General features: G+C 41.4%; 1 protein-coding gene across 7 annotated transcripts in view; it reads left to right on the top strand.

Moving 5' to 3' along the window:
* Nucleotides 1-21967, top strand: part of LOC137376263 (protein Hook homolog 3) — a 155638-nt gene extending 133671 nt beyond the window's left edge. Inside the window, exons 19-22 of one of the 7 annotated variants that reach the window (XM_068044485.1) lie at nt 2317-2421; nt 12414-12485; nt 14125-14261; nt 20798-21967. In XM_068044485.1, coding sequence (XP_067900586.1) covers nt 2317-2421; nt 12414-12485; nt 14125-14261; nt 20798-20813 — 330 coding nt within the window. In that variant the 3' untranslated portion in view covers nt 20814-21967. Of the gene's footprint in view, nt 1-2316; nt 2422-12413; nt 12486-14124 lie in introns of all 7 variants that reach the window. The other 6 variants (XM_068044464.1, XM_068044495.1, XM_068044474.1 and 3 more) reach the window with 6 other exon arrangements.
* Nucleotides 21968-22008: the final 41 nt, after the last annotated feature.

Genomic DNA, 22008 nt, shown 5'->3' with positions numbered 1-22008 from the left:
CCTTTATTACAAGAGGATTTGAGTATAGGAGTAAAGATGTCTTACTGCAATTATATAGAGCCTTGGTGCGACCACACTTGAAGTATTATGTGCAGTTTTGGTCTCCTTACCTAAGGAAAGATATACTTGCCATAGAGGAAGTGCAATGACGGTTTACCAAACTAATTCCTGGGATGGGGGGATTGTCCAATGAGAAAAGAGTAAATAGACTGAGCCTTTATTCTCTGGAGTTTAAAAGAATGAGAGGTGATCTCATTCAAACATACAAAATTGTTGCAGGGTTCGACAGGGTTAATACAGGAAGGATGTTTCCCCTGGCTGGGGAGTCCAGAACCAGGGAACACAGTCTCAATAAGGGGCACTGAGATGAGGAGGAATTTCTTCACTCAGATGGTGGTGAATCTTTGAAATTCTCTGCCCCAGAGGGCTGTGGAGGCTCAGTCATTGAGTATGTTCAAGACTGAGAGTGATAGATTTCTACATATTAAATACATCAAGAATTATGGGGATATTGCAGGAAAATGATATTAAAGTAGAAGATCAGACATGATCTCATTGAATGGTGGAGCGGGTTTGAAGGGCTAAATGGCCTACTCCTGCTCCTATTTCTTATGTTGTTATGTTCATCCCTAATTGCCCTAGGGAAGATGGTGGTGAGCTGCCTTCTTAAACAAATCACTGTAGTCCATGTGGTGTAAGTATACTAACAATGCTGTTAGGGATTTCCAGGTTTTTGACCCAGCAACAATGAAGGAACGGCAATATATTTCCAAGTCAGCATGGTGTGTGGCTTGGAGAGGAACTTGCAGGTGGTGGTGCTCCCATGCGTTTTCTGCCTTTATCCTTCTAGGTGGTAAAGGTCATGGGTTTGAAAGGTGCTACCGAAGGAGGCTTGGTGAGTTGCTGCAGTGTATCTTGTAGATGGTACACACTGCGCCGATGGTGGAGTGAGTGAATGTTTAAGGTGGTGGATGGGGCGCTGATCTAGTGGGCTGCTTTGTCTTGGATGGTGTTGTGTCTTGAGCTTTGTTGGAGTTGCACTCATCCAAGCAAGTGAAGAGTATTCCATCACACTTCTAACTTGTGCTTTGCAGATGGTTGACAGGCACTGGGAAGTTAGGAGATGAGTTACTCAATGCTGAATTTCCAGTCTCTGACCTGCTCTTGTAGCTGCAGTATTTATATGGCTGGTCCAGTTAATTTTCTGGTCAATTGTAAGCCCCAAGATGTTGATGGTGGGGGATTCAGCAATGATAATGTCATTGAACGTCAAGGAGAGATGGTTGGATTCTTTCATGTTGGAAATGGTCATTGCCTGGCACTTAAGTGGCATGATTATGATGTGGCCCTGATCACCCCTAGCCTGAATATTGTCCAGGTCTTGCTGCATGCAGGCACGGACTTCAATATCTTAGGTGTCTCAAATGGTGCTGAACACTGCAATCAGCAAACATCCCCACTTCTGACCTTATTGATGAAACAGCTAAAGATGGTTGGGCACAGCACACTTCCCTGAGGAACTCCTGCAGAGATGTCCTGGGGCTGGGATGATTGGCCTCCAACAACCACAAACATCTTCCTTGGAGCTAGGTATGACTCTAACCAGTGGAGAGCCCCATCCCCCCCCCACCACCCCCGATTTTCATTGACTTCAGTTTTGCTAGGTCTCAATGCCACACTTGTTCAAATGCTGCCTTGATGTCAAGGGCAGTACTGTCACCTCACCTTTGGAATTCAGCTCTTTTGTCCATGTTTGCACCAAGGCTGTAATGAGAGGAAAATACTGCGGATGTTGGAACTCTGAAAGGAGAACAGAAAGTGCCGAAAATACTCAGTAGGTCTGGCAGCATCTGTGTAGAGAGAAACAGAGTTAACGTTTCAGGACTGTGACCTTTCATCAGAACTGGCAAAAGTTAGAAATGTAACCGTCATTGTGCAAGTGAAAGTGGGGAGAGGGGGAAGAAGTAGTTCTAACGTTTGCCAGTTCTGATGAAGGATCAGAGACCTGAAACCTTAACTCTGTTTCTCTCTACACAGATGCTATCAGACCTGCTGAGTATTCAAGACTAATGAGGTCTGGAGCTGAGTGCCCTGGCAGAACCCAAACTGAGCATTGGTGAGCAGGTTATTGCCGAGTAAGTGCGGCTTGATAATACTGTCAATAACATCTTCTATTACTTTGCTGACAGTTCAATTCAGAGTAGACTGATGGGGTGGTGATTGTCTGGATTGGATTTGTCCTGTTTCCCTGGTCTTTACTACAGGCATAATTATGTCAATAAATATGTTTTAACCTAACTCCCCTCTTTATTTTAGGTTATCAGAACCTTGGACCCCAAACAGAACCAAGGAGCAGCCCCAGAAGTTCAATCTCTGAAAAACCAGCTGCAAGAAAAGGAGCGAATGTTGCATTCCTTATCGGTATGGCACTTTGCATTTGATAAGATTTTCAGTTAAATGAACCTATAACTGTCAGTTTCTTATCCCCACACTATTCTGAGCAGATGGGATCTATTTTCAGGAAGTAATTTATTGAATACCTTCATGCATTTTCAGTTGTTTACACTGCAGTCCACATTCCAACATTAACTTATTGCAACAACTTATATTTATGTAGTATCTGTAATGTAGCAAAATGCCCAAGATGCTTCATTTTTGGAGTTTGGATTCAAGCAAGAATAGGAGAGACATTTGGGAAAGTGACTAAGTGAGCCAGAATGGAGAAGTTTTAAGGAAACGTTTGAGAGTGGGGAGAAGTGTACCATGCAGAGGCATTCAAGCAGTGTTCAAGCACCTGTGTGGTTGCAAAATATGTAAATGGTAGAAGAAAAGGAATACACATAAAACCAGGGTTGGAAGAGAAGATCGCTACAAGTGTAGATCGGCTGACTGAGCAATCCTTGTTCTGGTCTAGCAACCCAACAAATTCAAAATCCAACCACGACAAGTTGCGAAATTGCCTTAAATAAAGCTGGTATTTTGTGGGATAGCACCAGAAATGCTGGATTGTCATAAAAATGTCAATTGTGTTACGAGTGCTTCCATTATTTTGTTCAGTTTTTAAGATTTGTGGTTTTAAATTGAAAAGGAGTCGATGGATTTTTTTTTTGCGAGGGTCACTGAGAGGTCTGGACTGTAAGCAGTTACTGGAAGGCATCTGTCTTCAAATATTTACCCAGCAGGGGTTGTTTTTGACTTGGGAAAGATGTTTGCAGAGAAGTGACAGGTCAAGATTTATAGAGATCAGAGGCTTGACTCCTCACATTGTTTATGGTTTCGCTTTGGACAGTGAGTTGGGATATGGACAATGGTTTGAAAAGACAGTTGGAGAAAACTTGCCAGGAGATCAACACCCAGCTCAGTCTATTCAAGCCCTTTGAAAAAGCCTGCCAGTTTTCCATCTCTTGAGAAGCAAGTGTAAGAAACTGCCTGAGACCCATGTTACTGCACTTTCCCTGGAAAGCCTGCCCAAACTGATCTTTGTCACCTGTCAAGAACTGTTCTAGAAAGATCCTAGTGACGGCCGTCTATACATATTTAGGGCGCCAAACCAAAAAGGACTTCTGACATCTTTTCATATCTTTATTCTCGCTTCAAGAATTAGCAAGTATTTTGGCCAAAGTATCTTTTTTTGGTACTAGAGCTCTAAAGAGTAAATTTTTTTTTGGTTAACTGGTGTATGTGTGTGAGGGGATAAGGTAAAAAGGGAACTTTTATATTTTGATCTGTGTGTTTATGCTTTGCTTCATTCCTGGTTAAGACTTGTTTTATAATCTGATAATTTTGTTTATTCTGGAATAAAATTAGAGTCTATGATTGAACATATTGGTAAGTGGAAAAAAGTTTAAATATATGTCCTCACCTGTGGAGAAGTGGAACTAGAATAAACAGTGCACTCCTCCCGCCTCGTTCGTAACAATTGGTTCACTAATATTTTTCAGGAACCCAGTTACCCTTACCTGGTCTGGCTTACACATGACCACACTACGATGATCAATAAATGCTGCCTTACTACTGCCATTCACATCCCTAGAACAAAATAGTTTTGGAAAGGATATGGACAGTAGAATTCTAAATAAGCTGGAATTTATGTATCATAGAGTGTGACAGGAGGTTATTGGTGAAGCAGAGTCTGGAGGTGACTGGGAGAGTAAAGCAAAATCAGAGGTAGATGCACCAATCTTAGTGATAGACTGAAGGTGAAGTTTGAAGGTTAACTTGGGGAGCAGCAACACACTGAGGATACTCAACTGTAAGACGGAGTGTGAGCAGGTATCAAGGAAGGAATATGTTATCAGGTGAAGTATGGAGCTTTTAGCAGGGACAAAACATTACGGCTCTGGTTAACCAGCATCAGAAAGTTCTGACTTGCTCATGACTTCATGACGGACAGAACAGCGATAGTTGTAAGGTCAAGGCTAGTCGCTATGTTATAAAATAGGGTCTGCCTTCTCTGGTCCAATGGTTTTGGTTCCTCAGTTAAGTTGTCTGAGCATTTTACTTTTACAAGATTTTGATCTCAATGCCCTGTACACTGGGACCCCTCTCTGACGCTGTCCACATCTGCATTTTAATGAGGTCCTTTCAAAAACGCCACGCCAGTAGCTAGAATACTAAAACAAACAAAATGAAGACAGTCAATTCAAATAAATTAAATTGTATTTCTTCTGGTGACAGTACATGTATATTCACATTTCTGTCAGTCATTATTGAACAGATGGACATGTGTCCATAATCAGTAAATTTTAACTGTTTACATTTATTCCTTGCCCCAGTTCTGAAGTTGTCACACTTGCAGCATTGATGTTGTCACACTTACAGCATTGATGTTTCATTGGCTTCCAACCATCTTAGCAATTCTTCTAGGTAGTGGATGACTGTATGGGATGATGGCAGTGGCTCTGTTCCATCGTCGTCGTCATCATCTTCTCCAGCTTGCTGGATGTCTTGAGGATTTGGATCTGTTACGCTGGCCAATATTTGACCATCCGTCATCGTCTCATTAGCAGCTTCTTGGGTCTTGATATTCAGCCATGCTTTGATGTCATCAGTATCTAATTCAGCTCCAAGTACAGACCTGGCATTGCTTAGATTGTGGACATTGAATCCATCATAGTCCACAACTCGCTTCTTGCATTCAGGTATTTCTTCAGTGAAGCCTTTGAAATCCTCCATGCTGTCGATGTTAGTTTCTGTGTCGAATGCAGCACCTAGGGCATTCCTCCAGGAGTTTTTGATGCAGTTTAGTTTAGTTTAGTTTAGAGATACAGCACTGAAACAGGCCCTTCGGCCCACCGAGTCTGTACCGACCATCAACCACCCATTTATACTAATGCTACACTAATCCCATATTCCTACCACATCCCCACCTGTCCCTATATTCCCCTACCATCTACCTATACTAAGGGCAATTGCTAATGGCCAATTACCTATCAACCTGCAAGTCTTTGGCATGTGGGAGGAAACCCACGCAAACACAGGGAGAACTTGCAAACTCCACACAGGCAGTACCCAGAATTGAACCCGGGTCACTGGAGCTGTGAGGCTGCGGTGCTAACCACTGCGCCGCCCCTAGTTGATTAGCACTTCTTGCCGGGCACAGCCGCATATGTAGATTTCCCCTTTCGTGTTGAGTTTCTTCAGGCAAGTTGTCACATCGTCCTTACTGTCCATCATTGTCTTGATCAGTTCTCTTCTGTAGTAGCGTTTGAAGGTCAACATGATACCTTGGTCAAGGGGTTGAATTTTTGATGTGGTGTTTTTTGGTAGATAGACACAATTGATGTTCCCATGTTGTGTTATCAGGTTCTCTGGGAGTGGGTATGCAGGGCCATTGTCAAGCAGCAAAATCGCCTTCTTCAGTAGTTTATTCTGTCTGAGATGTTTCCTGACATTATGTATGAATTCATGGTGGAACCAGTCTTCGAAAATTGATGGTCATCCAGGCTTTGGTGCTACTTGAGTATTGGCATGGTAATGATTTTAGGTTTAGATGATAGAAGCAGTGTGGTTTTGTGAATTTTCCGATGACTGGAGGAGTCAGCTTGTGTAGACCAGTTTTACTGCAGCAAAGGAGGACTGTCAACCTTGACTTTATCTGTTTAGATTAGATATACAGCACTGAAACAGGCCCTTCGGCCCACCGAGTCTGTGCCGAACATCAACCACCCATTTATACTAATCCTACACTAATCCCATATTCCTACCAAACATCCCCACCTGTCCCTATATTTCCCTACCACCTACCTATACTAGTGACAATTTATAATGGCCAATTTACCTATCAACCTGCAAGTCTTTTGGCTTGTGGGAGGAAACCGGAGCACCCGGAGAAAACCCACGCAGACACAGGGATAACTTGCAAACTCCACACAGGCAGTACCCGGAATCGAACCCGGGTCCCTGGAGCTGTGAGGCTGCGGTGCTAACCACTGCGCCACTGTGCCGCCCCCGTTTAAATCCAGACGTTTTGTTGGTGTCATTTCTTGTCACTCGTGTCTTCTGTGGTAATATGTTGTAGTACAGGTCCGTCTCGTTGCAGTTGTAGACTTGTTTTTTGTATCCTCCTTCGTGTAAAATCTTTAATGCAGCAAGAAAAGATGTTGCGGCTGGCTCTTCCGCAGACCGTTGTTCTCTTATGCGAAATGCCATGCTGGTTCTTGAATCTTGCGAACCATCCTTTGCTGGCTCTAAACTCTACTGGGGCATTGGTATTTCCATTTATTTGGTGGCAGAACTTCTTAACCTAAACTTGAATAACAGGATCGGATACGGGTACACCTTTGGCTCTCTGCAGGGTGAACCACATCTATATGGCCTTGTCGGCAGTTAGGGCTTTCCTTCTTGTTTGGCCACGTTCATCCATCTTCTCCAACACCCTATTTAACTTCTCTGCATCTTTAAGCCACCCACATTGATTCAGCAATCCCCATTTTTGCAAAATGGATGCTTGCATTACGCTGCCTTTGATCTGGGCGATGATTTTCAGCTTCTCAGCGATGGTGTAAGATTTTCTCTTTTGTGAATCAGTACATATGATTTTGCATTGATCGTTGTATGGATATCAATGTAAGCTTGATCAGTATTTCTACAGAGAAAACTGGTGTCTTCATTAGTCATTGGCTGTTTCTAAATCAATTGTGGAGCATTTATGTTTCAACAATGTTGTGAAATACGTAATGAAGTGATAAATTTACATAAAATTTTTGAGGTCCGTGTTAGAGACCGAGTTCTACGCTATAGTGGGGTCCTAGTGTATCTGTTTATATGTTTGCATATCTTGCGATCTGTACCAGGTACTTGTCTCTTCGGCATGCATACCAAATCGCTTGTTCAGGCTCTGGGAGAAGACACTCTTGATTGGTGCATTACATCTTTTGTCTTTGTATCTTTTGTTAAATTTGAAAGAATTGTTTTGAATTGTGACATTGTTTTTAAAACACAGTATTTAAAAAAAAAACTTTCAAATCCTTTCTGTGGCAAAATGCTCAAAAAATACAGAAACCTGACTGGTGGTGAAGCACTATTGTCAGCATGCCCATGCTTGTGCTTGAGGAGAGTGCACTGAGGTTGCAGGACATAGATGACAAATTGGAGGGAGTTACATAAATTTCTTTTGACAAGTCAGTTTTTTTTCCTAGAAACACTGGCATAATTTCTATAGCTAATTAATTATAAACATTTTAGGACAGAAAGTGATTTTTTAATTCTTAAATTCAGTATTGTACTGAATTTGAACAAGTTGCTGATTGAACTCCATGTCAAATCAGTGAATGAGTTTCAGTTTGTATGAGTGTGCTGATGGGAGAAGAGCCTGAACGTGGACAGACACATACAGCCTCAAATTCATTCAGACCATCTTGGAAGACTTGTTGCCATTGTGGTCTGTTGGTGGCCTTGACCTCCCAGTTGTTGGGGTTAATATTGCAATATTTCAAGTTAGTCTTTTAGTGTATGTGAGCATTTTTTTTTATTCATTCATGTGATGTGGGTGTCGCTGGTCAGGCCAGCATTTATTGCCCATCCCTAATTGCCCTTGAGAAGGTGGTGGTGAGCTGCCTTCTTGAACTGCTGCAGTCCATGTGGGGTAGGTACACCCACAGTGCTGTTAGGAAGGGAGTTCCAGGATTTTGACCCAGCGACAGTGAAGGAACGGCGATATAGTTCCAAATCAGGATGGTGTGTGACTTGGAGGGGAACTTGCAGGTGGTGGTGTTCCATTGCATTTGCTTCACTTGTCCTTCTAGTTGGTAGAGGTCGCGGGTTTGGAATGTGCTAAGGAGCCTTGGTGCATTGCTGCAGTGCATCTTGTAGATGGTACACACTGTGCGTCGGTGGTGGAGGGAGTGAATGTTTGTAGATGGGGTGCTAATCAAGCGGGCTGCTTTGCCCTGGATGGTGTCGAACTTCTTGAGTGTTGTTGGAGCTGCACCCATCCTGGCAAGTGGAGAAGATTCCATCACACTCCTGACTTGTGCATTGTAGATGGTTGATAGGCTTTGGGGACTCAGGAGGTGAGATACTCGCCACAGGATTCCTAGCCTCTGACCTGCTCTTATAGCCATGGTATTTATATGGCTACTCCAGTTCAGTTAATGGTAGCCCCTAGGATGTTGATAGTGGAGGATTCAGCGATGGTAATGCCATTGAATGTCAAGGGGAGATGGTTAGATTCTCTCTTGTTGGAGATGGTCATTGCCTGGCACTTGTGTGGCACGAATGTTACTTGCCACTTATCAGCCCAAGCCTGGATATTGTCCAAGTCTTGCTGCATTTCTGCATGGACTGCTTCAGTATCTGAGGAGTCATGAACGGTGCTGAACATTGTGCAATCATCAGCGAACATCCCCACTTCTGACATGATTGAAGGAAGGTCATTGATGAAGCAGCTGAAGATGGTTGGGCCTAGGACACTACCCTGAGGAACTCCTGCAGTGATGTCCTGGAGCTCAGGTGATTGACCTGCAACAACCGCAACCATCTTCCTTTGCACTAGGTATGACTCCAACCAGCGGAGTGTTTCCCCCCTGATTCCCAGTGACCTCAATTTTGCTAGGGCTCCTTGATGCCATACTCGGTCAAATGCTGATTTGATGTCAAGGGCAGTCACTCTCACCTCACCTCTTGAGTTCAGCTCTTTTGTCCATGTTTGAACCAAGGCTGTAATGAGGTCAGGAGCTGAGTGGCTCTGGCGGAACCCAAACTGAGCATCACTGAGCAGGTTGATGGCACTGTTGATGACACCTTCTATCACTTTACTGATGATTGAGAGTAGGCTGATGGGGCGGTAATTAGTCGGTTTGGACTTGTCCTGCTTTTTGTGTACAGGACATACCTGGGCAATTTTCCACTTTGCAGGGTAGATGCCAGTGTTGTAGCTGTACTGGAACAGCTTGGCTAGGGGCGTGGCAAGTTCTGGAGCACAGGTCTTCAGTACGATTGCCGAAATATTGTCAGGGCCCATAGCCTTTGCAGTATCCAGTGCCTTCAGTCGTTTCTTGATATCACGCGGAGTAAATCGAATGGCTGAAGTCTGGCATCCGTGATGCTGGGGATTTCAGGAGGCGGCCGAGGTGGGTAATCAACTCGGCACTTCTGGCTGAAGATTGTTGCAAATGCTTCAGCCTGATCTTTCACACTGATGTGCTGGGCTCCCCCATCATTGAGGATGCGGATATTTGTGGAGCCACCTCGTCCAGTTAGTTGTTTAATTGTTCACCACCATTCACAGCTGGATGTGGCAGGACTGCAGAGCTTAGATCTGATCCGTTGGTTATGGGATTGCTTAGCTCTGTCTATCGCATGCTGCTTATGCAGTTTGGCACGCAGATAGTCCTGTGTTGTAGCTTCACCAGGTTGACACCTCATTTTGAGGTATGCCTGGTGCTGCTCCTGGCATGCCCTCCTGCACGCTTCATTGAACCAGGGTTGGTCTCCTGGCTTGTTGGTAATGGTAGAGTGGGGGATATGCCGGGCCATGAGGTTACAGTTTGTGATCTGCTGAACTCTGTTGTGACTGCAACTTGCTGTAGAAGATGGGGGAATTTGTAGTCATGGCATGTGAATGGCACGTTCAGACCAACCTACCCGGACCTTTTTTAACCATGGCCTCAACTCCAGTTATATTGCAGCAGTTGAGGACATCAATGTTAGGTAATATTTCTGTTACCTGATATCAGTGATGCGTTGTAGACAGTGTAAGTGAAAATTAGCAGGTTGCTTGATGTGATGCTGGAAGCGGATCCATGACTATATAGTAGAGTGATAAAGGAAACAGTTTGGTATATAGCAAGTTTTGTTGGCCCTGCTAATCCGGTGGGTCATCATGGACTGTGCCATGCTCTGAAAGAACGCTACCGAGGTAGCAGAATTAGTCTGTGGCCCTCAAATTGTAACCGTTTGCTTTTTTTTTAAAAAAAGGTCTTCTCGTCTCATCCCCCAATTCCTTTGCCAACTATCCTAAATCGGTATCTTTTGATTACTGACCCTCCAGCCAGTAAAAACTTTCTCCATATCTCCCCTATCAAAACACCTCATAATTTTCAATACTTCTATTAAATCTCTCAACATTCCCTGCTCCAAGGGCAACAATCCCAGTTTCTCTAGTCTCCCCATATGACTGAAGTCCCACATTTCTGATACCATTCTTGTAAATCCCCTTGGTAATATTTCCAAGGTCATGACAACTTTCCTAAAGTATGATGTTCAATTCCTGGCAATACTCCAGTTGAGGTCCTGCCAGTGATTTATAAAAATCAGGCTTGACCTCCTTGCTTTTGTACTGCATGCCTTTATTTATAAAGACAAGGATCCTGTGTGCATTTTAACAACCTTACCAACTTGTCTGCCACCTTAAAAGATTTATATGTGTGAAGTCCCAGGTGTCATTGTTCCTGCATCCCCTTTAAAATTGTACCATTTAGTATACATTGTTTTTCCTCATTCTTCCAAAATACATAACTGCACACTTCACTGCATTAAGTTTCATCTGCCATGTGTCTGCCCATTTCACCAGTTTGTATATGTCCGCCTGAAGTCTGCTACTATCCTCCCCTCTGTTTACTACATTTCCAGGTTTTTTGTTCTCTGCAAACTTTGAAATTATGCTATATTGAAGTCCTGATCATTAATATGTATCAAATGTTATATTTATCAAAAAGAGCTTTAAAAAAGGGTTCTAATATTGATACCTGGGGACAGCACTGTATATTTCCCTCCAGTCTGATAAACAGCCACACACTCAGCTTTCCATCACCTATCCACGCTGCCACTGCCCCTTAAATCCTATCGGATTCGATTTCGCTAATGTCTATTATGTGGAATATTACCAAATGCCAATTTGAAAGTCCATTTACACATCAACCTTCTCTGTTACCTCATCAAATAACTCAATCAAGTTTGTCAGATATAATAATATCCATGATACCTTTCAAACTTGAGCAGCTTCACAGCATGCCTTCTGATTTAAGTCATGTTTAACAAATCCAGGATTTCTAATCCTTTTATTTTAGTTTTTCTTAAATTTTCATATTGAAAAGTTCAAAATTCTTCAACTATTTCATGTGAATTCCACTGCATTTTTCCATAGTCGCAGTTAATGTGCATCATTTTACTTGCTTTGAAACTTGTCAATTTAAACATTTGTTAATTTTCTTTGGGAATGAGACTCTGGGTAAAATCATTGCAGAGGTTAGTAAATTGTGTAGTTCAGTGTATCTCCTTGTTGGATGAGACCAACCAGGGAAAGTTTGAGCTCCAGAGTCATCACCCTGTTCAATTTATTGATCAGCATTAATGCCGTTAGAATGTAGCAGGAGCTTCAGATCTTGATCTAACACCCCAACGCAGTACTGAAGGAGCACTGCATTGTCAGAGCTACTATCAGTTGGACAATGGGTTAAACAGGTTTTGTTTGCACCTCCATGTTAAAGATCCTAAGTTACTATTCAAAGAGCAGTCTCTTGTCAACATTCCTCCCTCAACCACCACCTCCAACAACAAATTAGTTAATCGTTCATTTATTTCATTGCTGTTTCTGTTATCTTGGTGTCTGCAAAATGACTTCTACATTTGCCTATGTAAATTGTTGCATTTCAAAAACAATTTATCGCTGAAATAGTTTGAAACATTCCTAAATATAGAAATAGAACTTTTCTTCTTTTCACCAAATTTTGTTATAGATTGAGCAAACCAAGATTGAGCATTACCTACCAGGAATTCTTTTGTGAAGTGTTTTCTATGATTTAGCAAGTTTATGTGCAGGATTATTCCACTTCAGGGTACTGATTAACCTTTATATAATTAACTTTTCAATGCTAAAAATGAAGTATATTAAAGACCATCTGGGATTAGAAAAAAATTTATATTTTTGGACTAAAATGTGTTTTTTTTCTTTTGAATCATTTTGCTTTTAGAAAGAGTATGAGAAGACAAAGATTCAGAGAGATCATGAGGAGAAGCTGATTGTTAGTGCATGGTATAACATGGTAAGAGTACAAAAAAATTAAATTATTGTTGCTGGTAAACAAAAAAAACCCTAGAATTTAACAGGAAAATAGGAAAGTGTAGGACTGGAGAAAACTCTAGTCTGTGCAGTGGGTTCCGAAAACCAATGCATCTCAATTGCTCACACTTCCAAATATTTATTTAACTTTCCTTTACATTTTATCTCATCTGGCTTACTGGACAGTCCATTCCACGCTTTCATCACCCTCTGTTTAGTTTTAAAACAAAACTATCTGTTCTCCTTCCTTCCTTCCTTCTAAGCTGGAACCTGTGGTTCTGGAGTTTGTGGAAATCTCAAAACATGTCAGAATTCTATTTCGCTATTCCCTATAAAAAAAAAATCATGACTATCTTTCATGAGTCACCTCTTCAGAGGAAATAATCCCAGGCTGTTAAAACTCTTTGCATAGTTCAGATGTGTTAAGATAGGCATCAGTTTGATGACCTCTTCTGTACTGTCTCCAGTGCATAGACCAGAATTCTGCATAGTGCTGAAAATGTGGTCGTTAAAGTGCCTTTAATAGACTTGTTCCAATCTCCTGGGATTTATGATCTATTCCCCTGGCTGCAGATCTCAAGATCCAGTTAGCTTTCCTTACTGTTATCATACACTTGGCCGTTATCAAAGGTGATTGGCAACTTACCGCATTAGAGGAGATGAAAGATGGTGGTGCATGGAGCTGTGTCAGAAAGATGGGAAATGAATAGTGAAATGCACCAAAATTCAGTGCTGGCATCTTTGCTGTTATCATAGTTATCCAGTTTGCTAATTTAGATAACTTTTTCTATATCCACCTGCAAATCATTTATGTAGTGTAAACATATTCTGTAGTACAGAAATTCACAAATGTGAACAGTATCACAAAATAATATTTCTAGCCATGTTGCCTGTACTTATTGTATTTTCATTTGAAACAATAAGACAGCTCTATGCAATAATATTTACAATTTAAAAGAGATAATGTACCTGTCCTCGTTCTGGCACTGAAGATGCATATTCAGCCCAAATTGTACTCTGCCTGTCAAGAATATCCTATAAGTGATTTTGGGCTATTGAGCAATTAACATCGCACCTGTGTGTAGACCCACCACCTGGCAGGGCCCTGTACAGGTGAACTGGGGAGGAACATGACACACAGCTACAGGCCTGGCCTCTGGAGAGTAGCAGCCAGAAGGCACAAAGGTTGAAATTCCAGAGGGCCAGCTAAAGATTTCCTTAACTGCTCTCCTCAACCAGCTGCCAGACCCACTCAGATCCCCTGATCTGAGGAAAGTCGAGCTCCACTTCCTCTATCTGTGTTTGGATGCTCCAGGGTCATGTTGTAAGGAAATTGAGGCAGGATGCTGGGAACCCACCACTCCTGACTCATTTGCATGATAGACTTGGTTCTGCACTGTTCCTAAGGGAAAAGCTCCAGAAATCCTGGCCTAGCCTAACAGGTGTGGAGGCCCAGTATTATGCATCTCCAGCCGCCTTTTCCTGACTTTTGTGCCCCGAGAAATGGTATTTCTTATGGTGACAAAGGACAGGAACTACACTTTATCTGCTCAACCATTGGATTTTTGAATGTACCCAAACTTGCAGTAAATGCCTGTATTTATTTTTTTTTCACTTATTAGGGAATGGCTCTTCATAAGAAAGCAGCAGAAGAAAGACTTGCCAATACTGGTTCAGGACAGTCCTTCCTAGCTAGACAGAGACAGGCAACAAGTACACGGCGACCATACCCTGGGCACGTTCAGCCAGCTACAGCAAGGTAGAAGGTATAGCCAGTGGCTGCAGCACCAATCATATAGTATATAATTTAACTGAATATCTTCAGCCACTTGGAAACTTCATTCTGTTGCGCTAATGTTCCTATTGAATGTACTGTTTAGCCCACATATGAAATTTTAAGCCACAAGTATAATATAAAATTACCAGTGGAATAAATTTGAAGTTCCACATTCCCTCACTTACATAATTTATTCAGCATTGGTGACCAGGTATACTTTCCTGCTCATCTTTCAATTCCCACAACTACATGGTTTAATCACAGAATCATAGAATGTTTAAGGCACAGAAAGAGGCCACTTGGCCCATCATATCTGTGTCAGCCGAAAAACGATCCACCTATTCTAATCCCACCTTCCAGCATTTGGTCCGTAGCCCTGCAGATTACGACACTCGAGACGCATATCCAGACTCCTTTTAAATGAGTTGAGGGTTTTTGCTATCTGTCTCTCCCAGTGCACCTTCTATGCACCTTGGTGTTTCTCTCTGATATTTCCTCCTGGTTCCCACACTCCTGCCAAGTTAGTTTAAACCCTCCCCAATAGCACGAGCAAATCGCCCCACAAGGAAATTTGTCCCAGCTCTGTTCAGGTGCAACCCATCCGGCCTGTACCGGTCCCACCTCCGCCGGATCTGGTCCCAGTGTCCCAGGAATCTAGAGCCCTCCCTCCTGCACCATCTTCCAGCCACACATTCATCTGCACTATCCTCCTATTTCTATACTCACTTGCGTGTGGTACTGGGAATAATCTGGAGATTACTACTTTTGAGGTTGTGTGCTAATTTCTTACCTAGCTCACTAAACTCTTTCTGAAGGACCACATCCCTCTTCCTATCTATGTCATTGATACCAGTGTGGGCCACGACTGTGGCTGTTCACCCTCCCGCCCCCCCCCCCTCTGGGGATTCTGCAGCCATTCGGTGACATCCTTGACCCTGGCACCAAGGAGGCAACACACCATCCTGGATTCATGTCTGCAGCCACAGAAATGTCTGTTCGTTCCCCTGACTATTGAATCTCCTATCACTATAGCTCTTGCAGTCTTCCATGTACCCCCCCCCTGTACAGCTGAGCCACCCGTGGTGCCATGGCCTAGGCTCTGGCTGCACTTTCCTGATGAACCATCACTTTCCTCAGTATTCAGACCTGAATACCAGTTGGAGAGTAAGATGCATTCAGGGATCTCTTGCACCATCCGCCTATTTCTTCTTGACTGTCTAGCGGTCGCCCATTCCCTCTCTTCCTGCATGTTCTGAAGCTGTGGAGTGACCACATCTATAAACATGTTATCCACAAAGCTCGATCTCACGGATGCACTGCATGATGCCAGCTGTAGCTCAAATTCCGAAAGCTGGAGCTCAGGCTGTTGCAACTGACGACACCTCCTACACATACGCTTATCCAGGATACAAGAAGCATCCTAGAATTCCCACATAGCACAGAATGTGCGTTCTCGAGGTTGGAGCAGCCCTGCCATTCCTTTATCTGTTAGTTAACCTTGCTATTGCTAATAAACCTTATTAATAGTGATAAACCCTACTAATACTTAATACATCTTACTAGCAGTAATAAACCTTACTTTAAAAAAAAGACACACCAGTTTATTCCCTCATTTAGATAACTAGGGAAAAAGGCATTGAAGTGTATGATCAGCCATGATTGTATTGAATGGCGGGGCAGGCTTGATGGGCTGAATAGCCTACTCCAGTTCCTATGTTCCTAGAAAATACTTACCAGCCAATCACCTACCTACTTCCCTATGATGTCACACCTTGATTTTTCTTTCTGAATGTCGGCTCTGAACCTATAAACTGGTGGCAGCAGCTAGCCTTGCTCCGCGCTCACTGTTTCCCGCCTCTCTGAGGGAATTTCCTCTCGCACGCGCGCTCTCTCTTATGCCCTGCTTCTTCCCCCCCCCCAACTCTCAGGGACCTCTTTCTCTCTCTCGGGCTCTTTATGCCCCGCTCCTGCTGTTTCCTGCCGCTGTCAGTGAATTCTCTTGCTCGCTCTCCTGGGCTCTTTATGCCCCGCTCTGCTCCAGTTGTTTTTCACTGCTCTCAGTGAACTTTCTGTCTCTCTTTCTCTTCCAGCCCTTCACTTTCGCTGTTTCCTGCTGCTCTCTCTCGTTCTGTCTCCTGGACTCTTTATGCCCCGCTCTGCTCCCACTGTTTCCTGCTGTTCTTTTATTAAGAACAACTGCAGTAATTAACTTCAATTCATGCAATCATTTAGGCTATCCTTTTCAGTTCTGGGTCTCACATCTTCCCTTTACTAAATGAAAAAGTTTATAGACTTGGCCCAGTTCTTTGATAACATACGTCAACAGCTCAAAACTCCTGATTTCACCAGTAAATTAGCATTCTTATCAGTTTGGACCTTGGGTGGGAAACCGATATGTTGCACTGCTGTAATACTGAGTTATCCTAAAGGACATGGTGTCCCAAAGCTGACACTGCATTGCATACCAGTAGCAGAAAGGTCTTCCATTTTGAAGTGCTGACATCTTTTATAATGATATTCACTAAAAGATTTAAAGTAATCGTTAAAATATGATTATGCCTTTAAATTAACAATATTGGAGTTCAAGTACAAATGATCATAATTAATTTGCTTCCTAGTAAATTATGATCCAATTACTGGTACATATCAATAGGCCATAGACTTATTCGACATTTTTGAGTTGCAGCACAAATCATTCGAAGTAACTGCATGACAAATTAATCAAACGCTGTACTTACTGCTAATTGCTAACTTCATTCAATCTAATGATTTTCCAAATGCTAACCAAAAATCAAGAAATAATACTGAATAATATTACAGAACTCTTTGTGCTTGTGTAGGTAAAGACTAGTTGGTCCATCAAGCCTGTTCTGTTCTGCCATGGCGTAACTTCTGTACACTCCTGGCAGTTAGAAAATCATGGTCAGCACATGGCGAAGATTCCCTGCCAACAGCACAGATTTGTAAAATTAACCCTCAAATGTCAAAGCTGTGGATATGAGAGGAGCTTCTTCTCCAGATGGTATTTGTGTTTCACTAGATCAAAGGATCTCATTAAAAGTGACAACAAATGAGGTTTTCCAGCTTCCCAGATCTAGCCCTTCTAAAATCTTAAAACCTGTACTTACCACCCCAAGATTGTGAGGTGGTCAAGTAAGTAACTCAGACTTTCTTTGCAGCTCCTCCCTCCTAACTTCGAATGGCACAGTCTTCATCTGTCTAGGCCTCATACTTGAAGTGTCTTGGCTGACAGGAAGGGTCAGGCTGCTCCATCTAACTAATCCACACTCCTACTGAAGGATTAACAATTGTGATGCAACAACTGGGAAAAGTTAGGAATAGCAGTAGATCTTTCAACCACTCGAGCCTGTTCCGGCTCATGGCTGATCTGTATCTTAATTCCAGCTACTCACCATGGTTCCATAACCCTCGTCTAAAATCTATCAGTCTTAGTTCTGACAGTTTCAATTGACCTAGCCTCAGCAGCATTTTGGTGGAGAGTTTTCCAGATTTCCATTGTCCTCTCACATCACCCTAAACAGCCAGCTCTAATTTTAGGGCAACTTTGAGATTCACAGTTGATTGCTGGAAAAGTCTATATATAATGTAATTTAATATATTTTATAGTATACTTGTGGTACAAACAAAATATGCAATATGAAAAAGCATAAAGTGAAAAATAAAGTTAAGGAAATGAGTGAATAAGTAAACCGGTTTGGTTATATTATGTTACATTCTAGCAGCCCTGAAATGCATGGAGAATTAATTTTCATGGGGATTCTCCCACTCGTCTGTTGTAATGCCGTTTCACAATGGATTCTGTGTCTCTTTTGCCAAAATTACTTGCACAAATAAGAGTAACCCACTATAAATTCACCCATTTGTGTTTTGAATTCTTTTTGTAAACTTCCTGAAGAGTGCAGTAGCAATTTTGCACCAAAATAAATTTATTGAGTTAATTTCAAAACTCCAGCAGAATAAAATGGCCCAGATTTTGTGGTCAGCAACAAACAAATGGCATTTCCCGCTCATTACACTTACAGCTGCCCTCAGGCCTTTTGCGCAACAACTTATGCTTGTTGGGCATCCGATACAGTATGGCACTCTCTACAAGGAATCTAGGACCTGTGTGAACAGGGCAAGCAACAAGTCCCTTCAACCAGTCAAAATGAAGAATCCTTACTGAGGCATGCAGTTTAAACCAGGAAGTGTAAGTTATAATATTTAATTCAATGTAAAATCATGTACAGAAATCAAAAGAGAGGGAAAGAAGGATTGTGAGAGAGGTGAGACAAAAAGACAAAGTAAAATCTCCAGCAATGAAACTCGGCAATTGGAAAAGTAATTTTTTGTGCCAAAGTGGTGGTTTGGCGGTAATTTTGGCTTATGCCATTTAAAAATTTGCTTGAATGGACAAGCCCTAACTTTTTATGGTGCCTTTAGTGGGTATCTGGTGGGTAAGTACTGCAATTTCATGCCCTTCATGTGTTTGAATGTCGAGTCTCTCGGCGAGATATCACTGTAGCAGAGCTTGTGGAGGAATGGACACCAACTTTGATTTCTGCTGTTCAATTAACTAGGGCGGCGCAGTGGTTAGCACCGCAGCCTCACAGCTCCAGCGACCCGGGTTCAATTCTGGGTACTGCCTGTGTGGAGTTTGCAAGTTCTCCCTGTGCCTGTTTGGGTTTCCTCCCACATGCCAAAGACTTGCTGGTTGATAGGTTAGTTGGCCATTATAAATTGCCCCTAGTATAGGTAGGTGGTAGGGAAATATAGGGACAGGTGGGGATGTGGTAGGAATATGGAATTATTATAAATGGGTGGTTGATGGTCGGCACAGACTCGGTGGGCCGAAGGGCCTGTTTCAGTGCTGTATCTCTAAACTAAACTAATTAATAATGGTGAGCACTGATAGCCTCACTATTGTTCTTGCCACAAAATCTGCGCTAATACATTTGAGTCTTTATAAGTTTCTGGAATTCTACTTTATAAAGTTTGTTCACAGACAAACATTATTTTGAAGTTGGATGGAAGGTTTTTCTTTAGTTATACTTTCAGCACTAGGGGTAAAATGCAATATGTAACAAATGTCTTGCAATGTGATTAAAATTATACTGCTTAGATTACTATATTATAGGAAATCTGCAAACTTTCCTTTCATAAGTCCTATAGAAATGAGCTGCATTGTAGAATGGATGATAAATCTATACAGAATTTCTTAGTCTTTAAATCACATGTTTATGGCTGAAGTGCATACATGCAAATAATACGAGACGTTATTCAAACTCTCATCAAACATGTCTGAAAACAAATTAAAATGTATATTTTATACATTTAGGCTATACTTAGTTTTAAAGAAGGTTGGAGTTCTGCCTCTTCCACTCCCCCACCTCGTCTTTTTTTTTCTCACTCATATTAATCAGTGTTTGAAAGAATAATATTTTCTTTTAGTTTTTCAGCTATCAGCATTTTCTATCATGAGAAATACCATTCAGCCCTTCAAATCTGCTCTATCTGGGACCACAACACTCCCATTACAACATCCAGCTCCATTTGGAACAAACCTAATATTTTTTGCCTTTTTTATCTTGCTTGGCAGATTATTTCAAACTATTATCATTCTTTGAGTGAAGTACTTCTTCCTCATTTCCATTTATCTACTGCTTTCCTTCCTTCTTTTGTCTTTGTCAAAATGTTTCATCTTATTTGTAGCAGGTGGCAGTTTCTAATGAAGTTTTTGCTATACAGTTTCTCTTCTAGTTGACCCCTTTATAAAGGCATGTTTCGGCTTAAATTATATACTTGACTGCAGTATAGTTTGATAGGCAGTTTAGACACATGTTGTCTTTGCTTACACTAAACACTTATGAAAATAATGTGCTCAAAATAGGCTGAGTAAAGAAATTATTCATTGTTCTTGAGCAGGCAAATAAAATGTACAACTCCTATTCTTGAGGCAAACATATAGAAAGATTTACTGTGCTTTATTTCTTCCTATGACTTAAGTGTGAAGGTATTTGAAGCTTTGCATTAAATCAGTTATTTTACAGTATACTTAAATAAATTACAATATTGCTGTATTTCTGCAAATTGAGCTTCCAGCACTTGCTTCACAATGGCTTGGGTAGCAGAAATTATGTGGCAATTTGCCATAAATGAATTAACATTTGCATTATGAAAACTGTGTTAGTGCCCTTAATTATCAATAGGTGCATTATTCAAAAAATATATCCTCTTCATTTATCAGTTACTGATCTTGTTTACGCAGGTTACATTATGTCAGTAGTAAATCTAGCATAGCATCTGGTTTGAAAATAAAGTTTTGACTTGCTCATTTTTGAACTATTATTGACTTCAGTGTATTAATGCAAAAGAATATAATGACAAGCATGACATGCAATGTACTTTGCAATGTTAACTGTTATATTTATCTAACCCCTCTCAGTAGATACTATATAAAGGGCAAACAAATTAGTTCATTTTTCCTTTAATAATGTGTTCTTGTTCTTCATTTGCAGTGACGTGATTGCATGATCTGCAGCATGGCTTTCCGGCACTGGCTGTTCATTTGCATGACTTTGTTTGGATGCATAATCTATTAACCTGCTGCTGTTTGTTTTCTAACCTGCCTATACAACAGATGTAATGGCTTCAGGTCCTCTATCTATCTCTTCTATAAGTTTGGCCATATCACTAAAAGGAACTGGGAGACACATTGGCTTAGCACACTGCTCTACTCTGGAACCTGGTGTCAATCTAACAGAGACTGATGGTCTTGTCTTTCTGCTAGCAGTTGAAATGAATTTGGAGAGGGGTTCCAAATAGGCATGGGTCTATGGTGCACAATTTAGTGTCAAACAAAGATGCTTTGAATATGACTGGGGTTGAATATAGAATATTTCAAACTGATGCATTTGTGGGTGCTGTTCAGAGGTTGGACAAAATAGAACAAAGTTTTCTGTACCTGTTCTGGTGCATACATTAGTTGTCCAAAATGGAACCATGATTCCACCAGCACTGACTGCTCACCTTGAGCACAAAAATGTTTTCTATAATGCCTCTGATACCTTCTTGTGCCAGTTATTCAACTAGCAAACTGAGACTTTTGAGTATGGGCTCTCCATAACATAGTTCATTTAGATTTACAACAAAAATCATGTACCCTCAGTACTTACACTAATGTCAACAGCACATTTTCTTAGGCTGCTTTATTAGTGGATAGTAAACAGGAACATATTTTATTAACTTTCTGCTTTGACTACTTTGTTCTGCAAATGGAAAGAAAAGCCACACAGTGCAAGATTTAAGGCTTTGCACAATAACATACTTTATTGTATTTATTTACCTTTTGTATTTTGACATGCAGTATTTTGGGCACACCTTTGGAAGATTAAGGAAAAGCTGTTTTTCTTTTTGTCCCAAACGATGTTAAAATTATTACAGGGTTCATTATATGTACTTGAGTTTGTCACTATGTTCTCTGCTTTGATCCCATTGTATAACTGCCAATCTACATGCTGCTTATATAAATTATGTATATACAATAAATCAACAGAATGTGTTCAGGAAATGTTCACAAAGTGAACAATACATTTCACAGTATTTTTTCTCAATGTATCTTTGCTCTACATGCTGCAAAAAATGTACAGTTCAATATATTGTAAATAAAAGTCTGTCGAGTTCAGAAAGGTGTTAATTTTGTTTGTGCTGTCTAACTCAACCATAGTGG

The sequence above is a fragment of the Heterodontus francisci genome, chromosome 1 (assembly GCF_036365525.1).
Source record: "Heterodontus francisci isolate sHetFra1 chromosome 1, sHetFra1.hap1, whole genome shotgun sequence".
NCBI classification, from domain to species: domain Eukaryota; kingdom Metazoa; phylum Chordata; class Chondrichthyes; order Heterodontiformes; family Heterodontidae; genus Heterodontus; species Heterodontus francisci.
The sequence above is the reverse complement of the archived record's forward strand: the minus strand, read 5'-3'. Positions and strand labels throughout refer to the sequence as shown.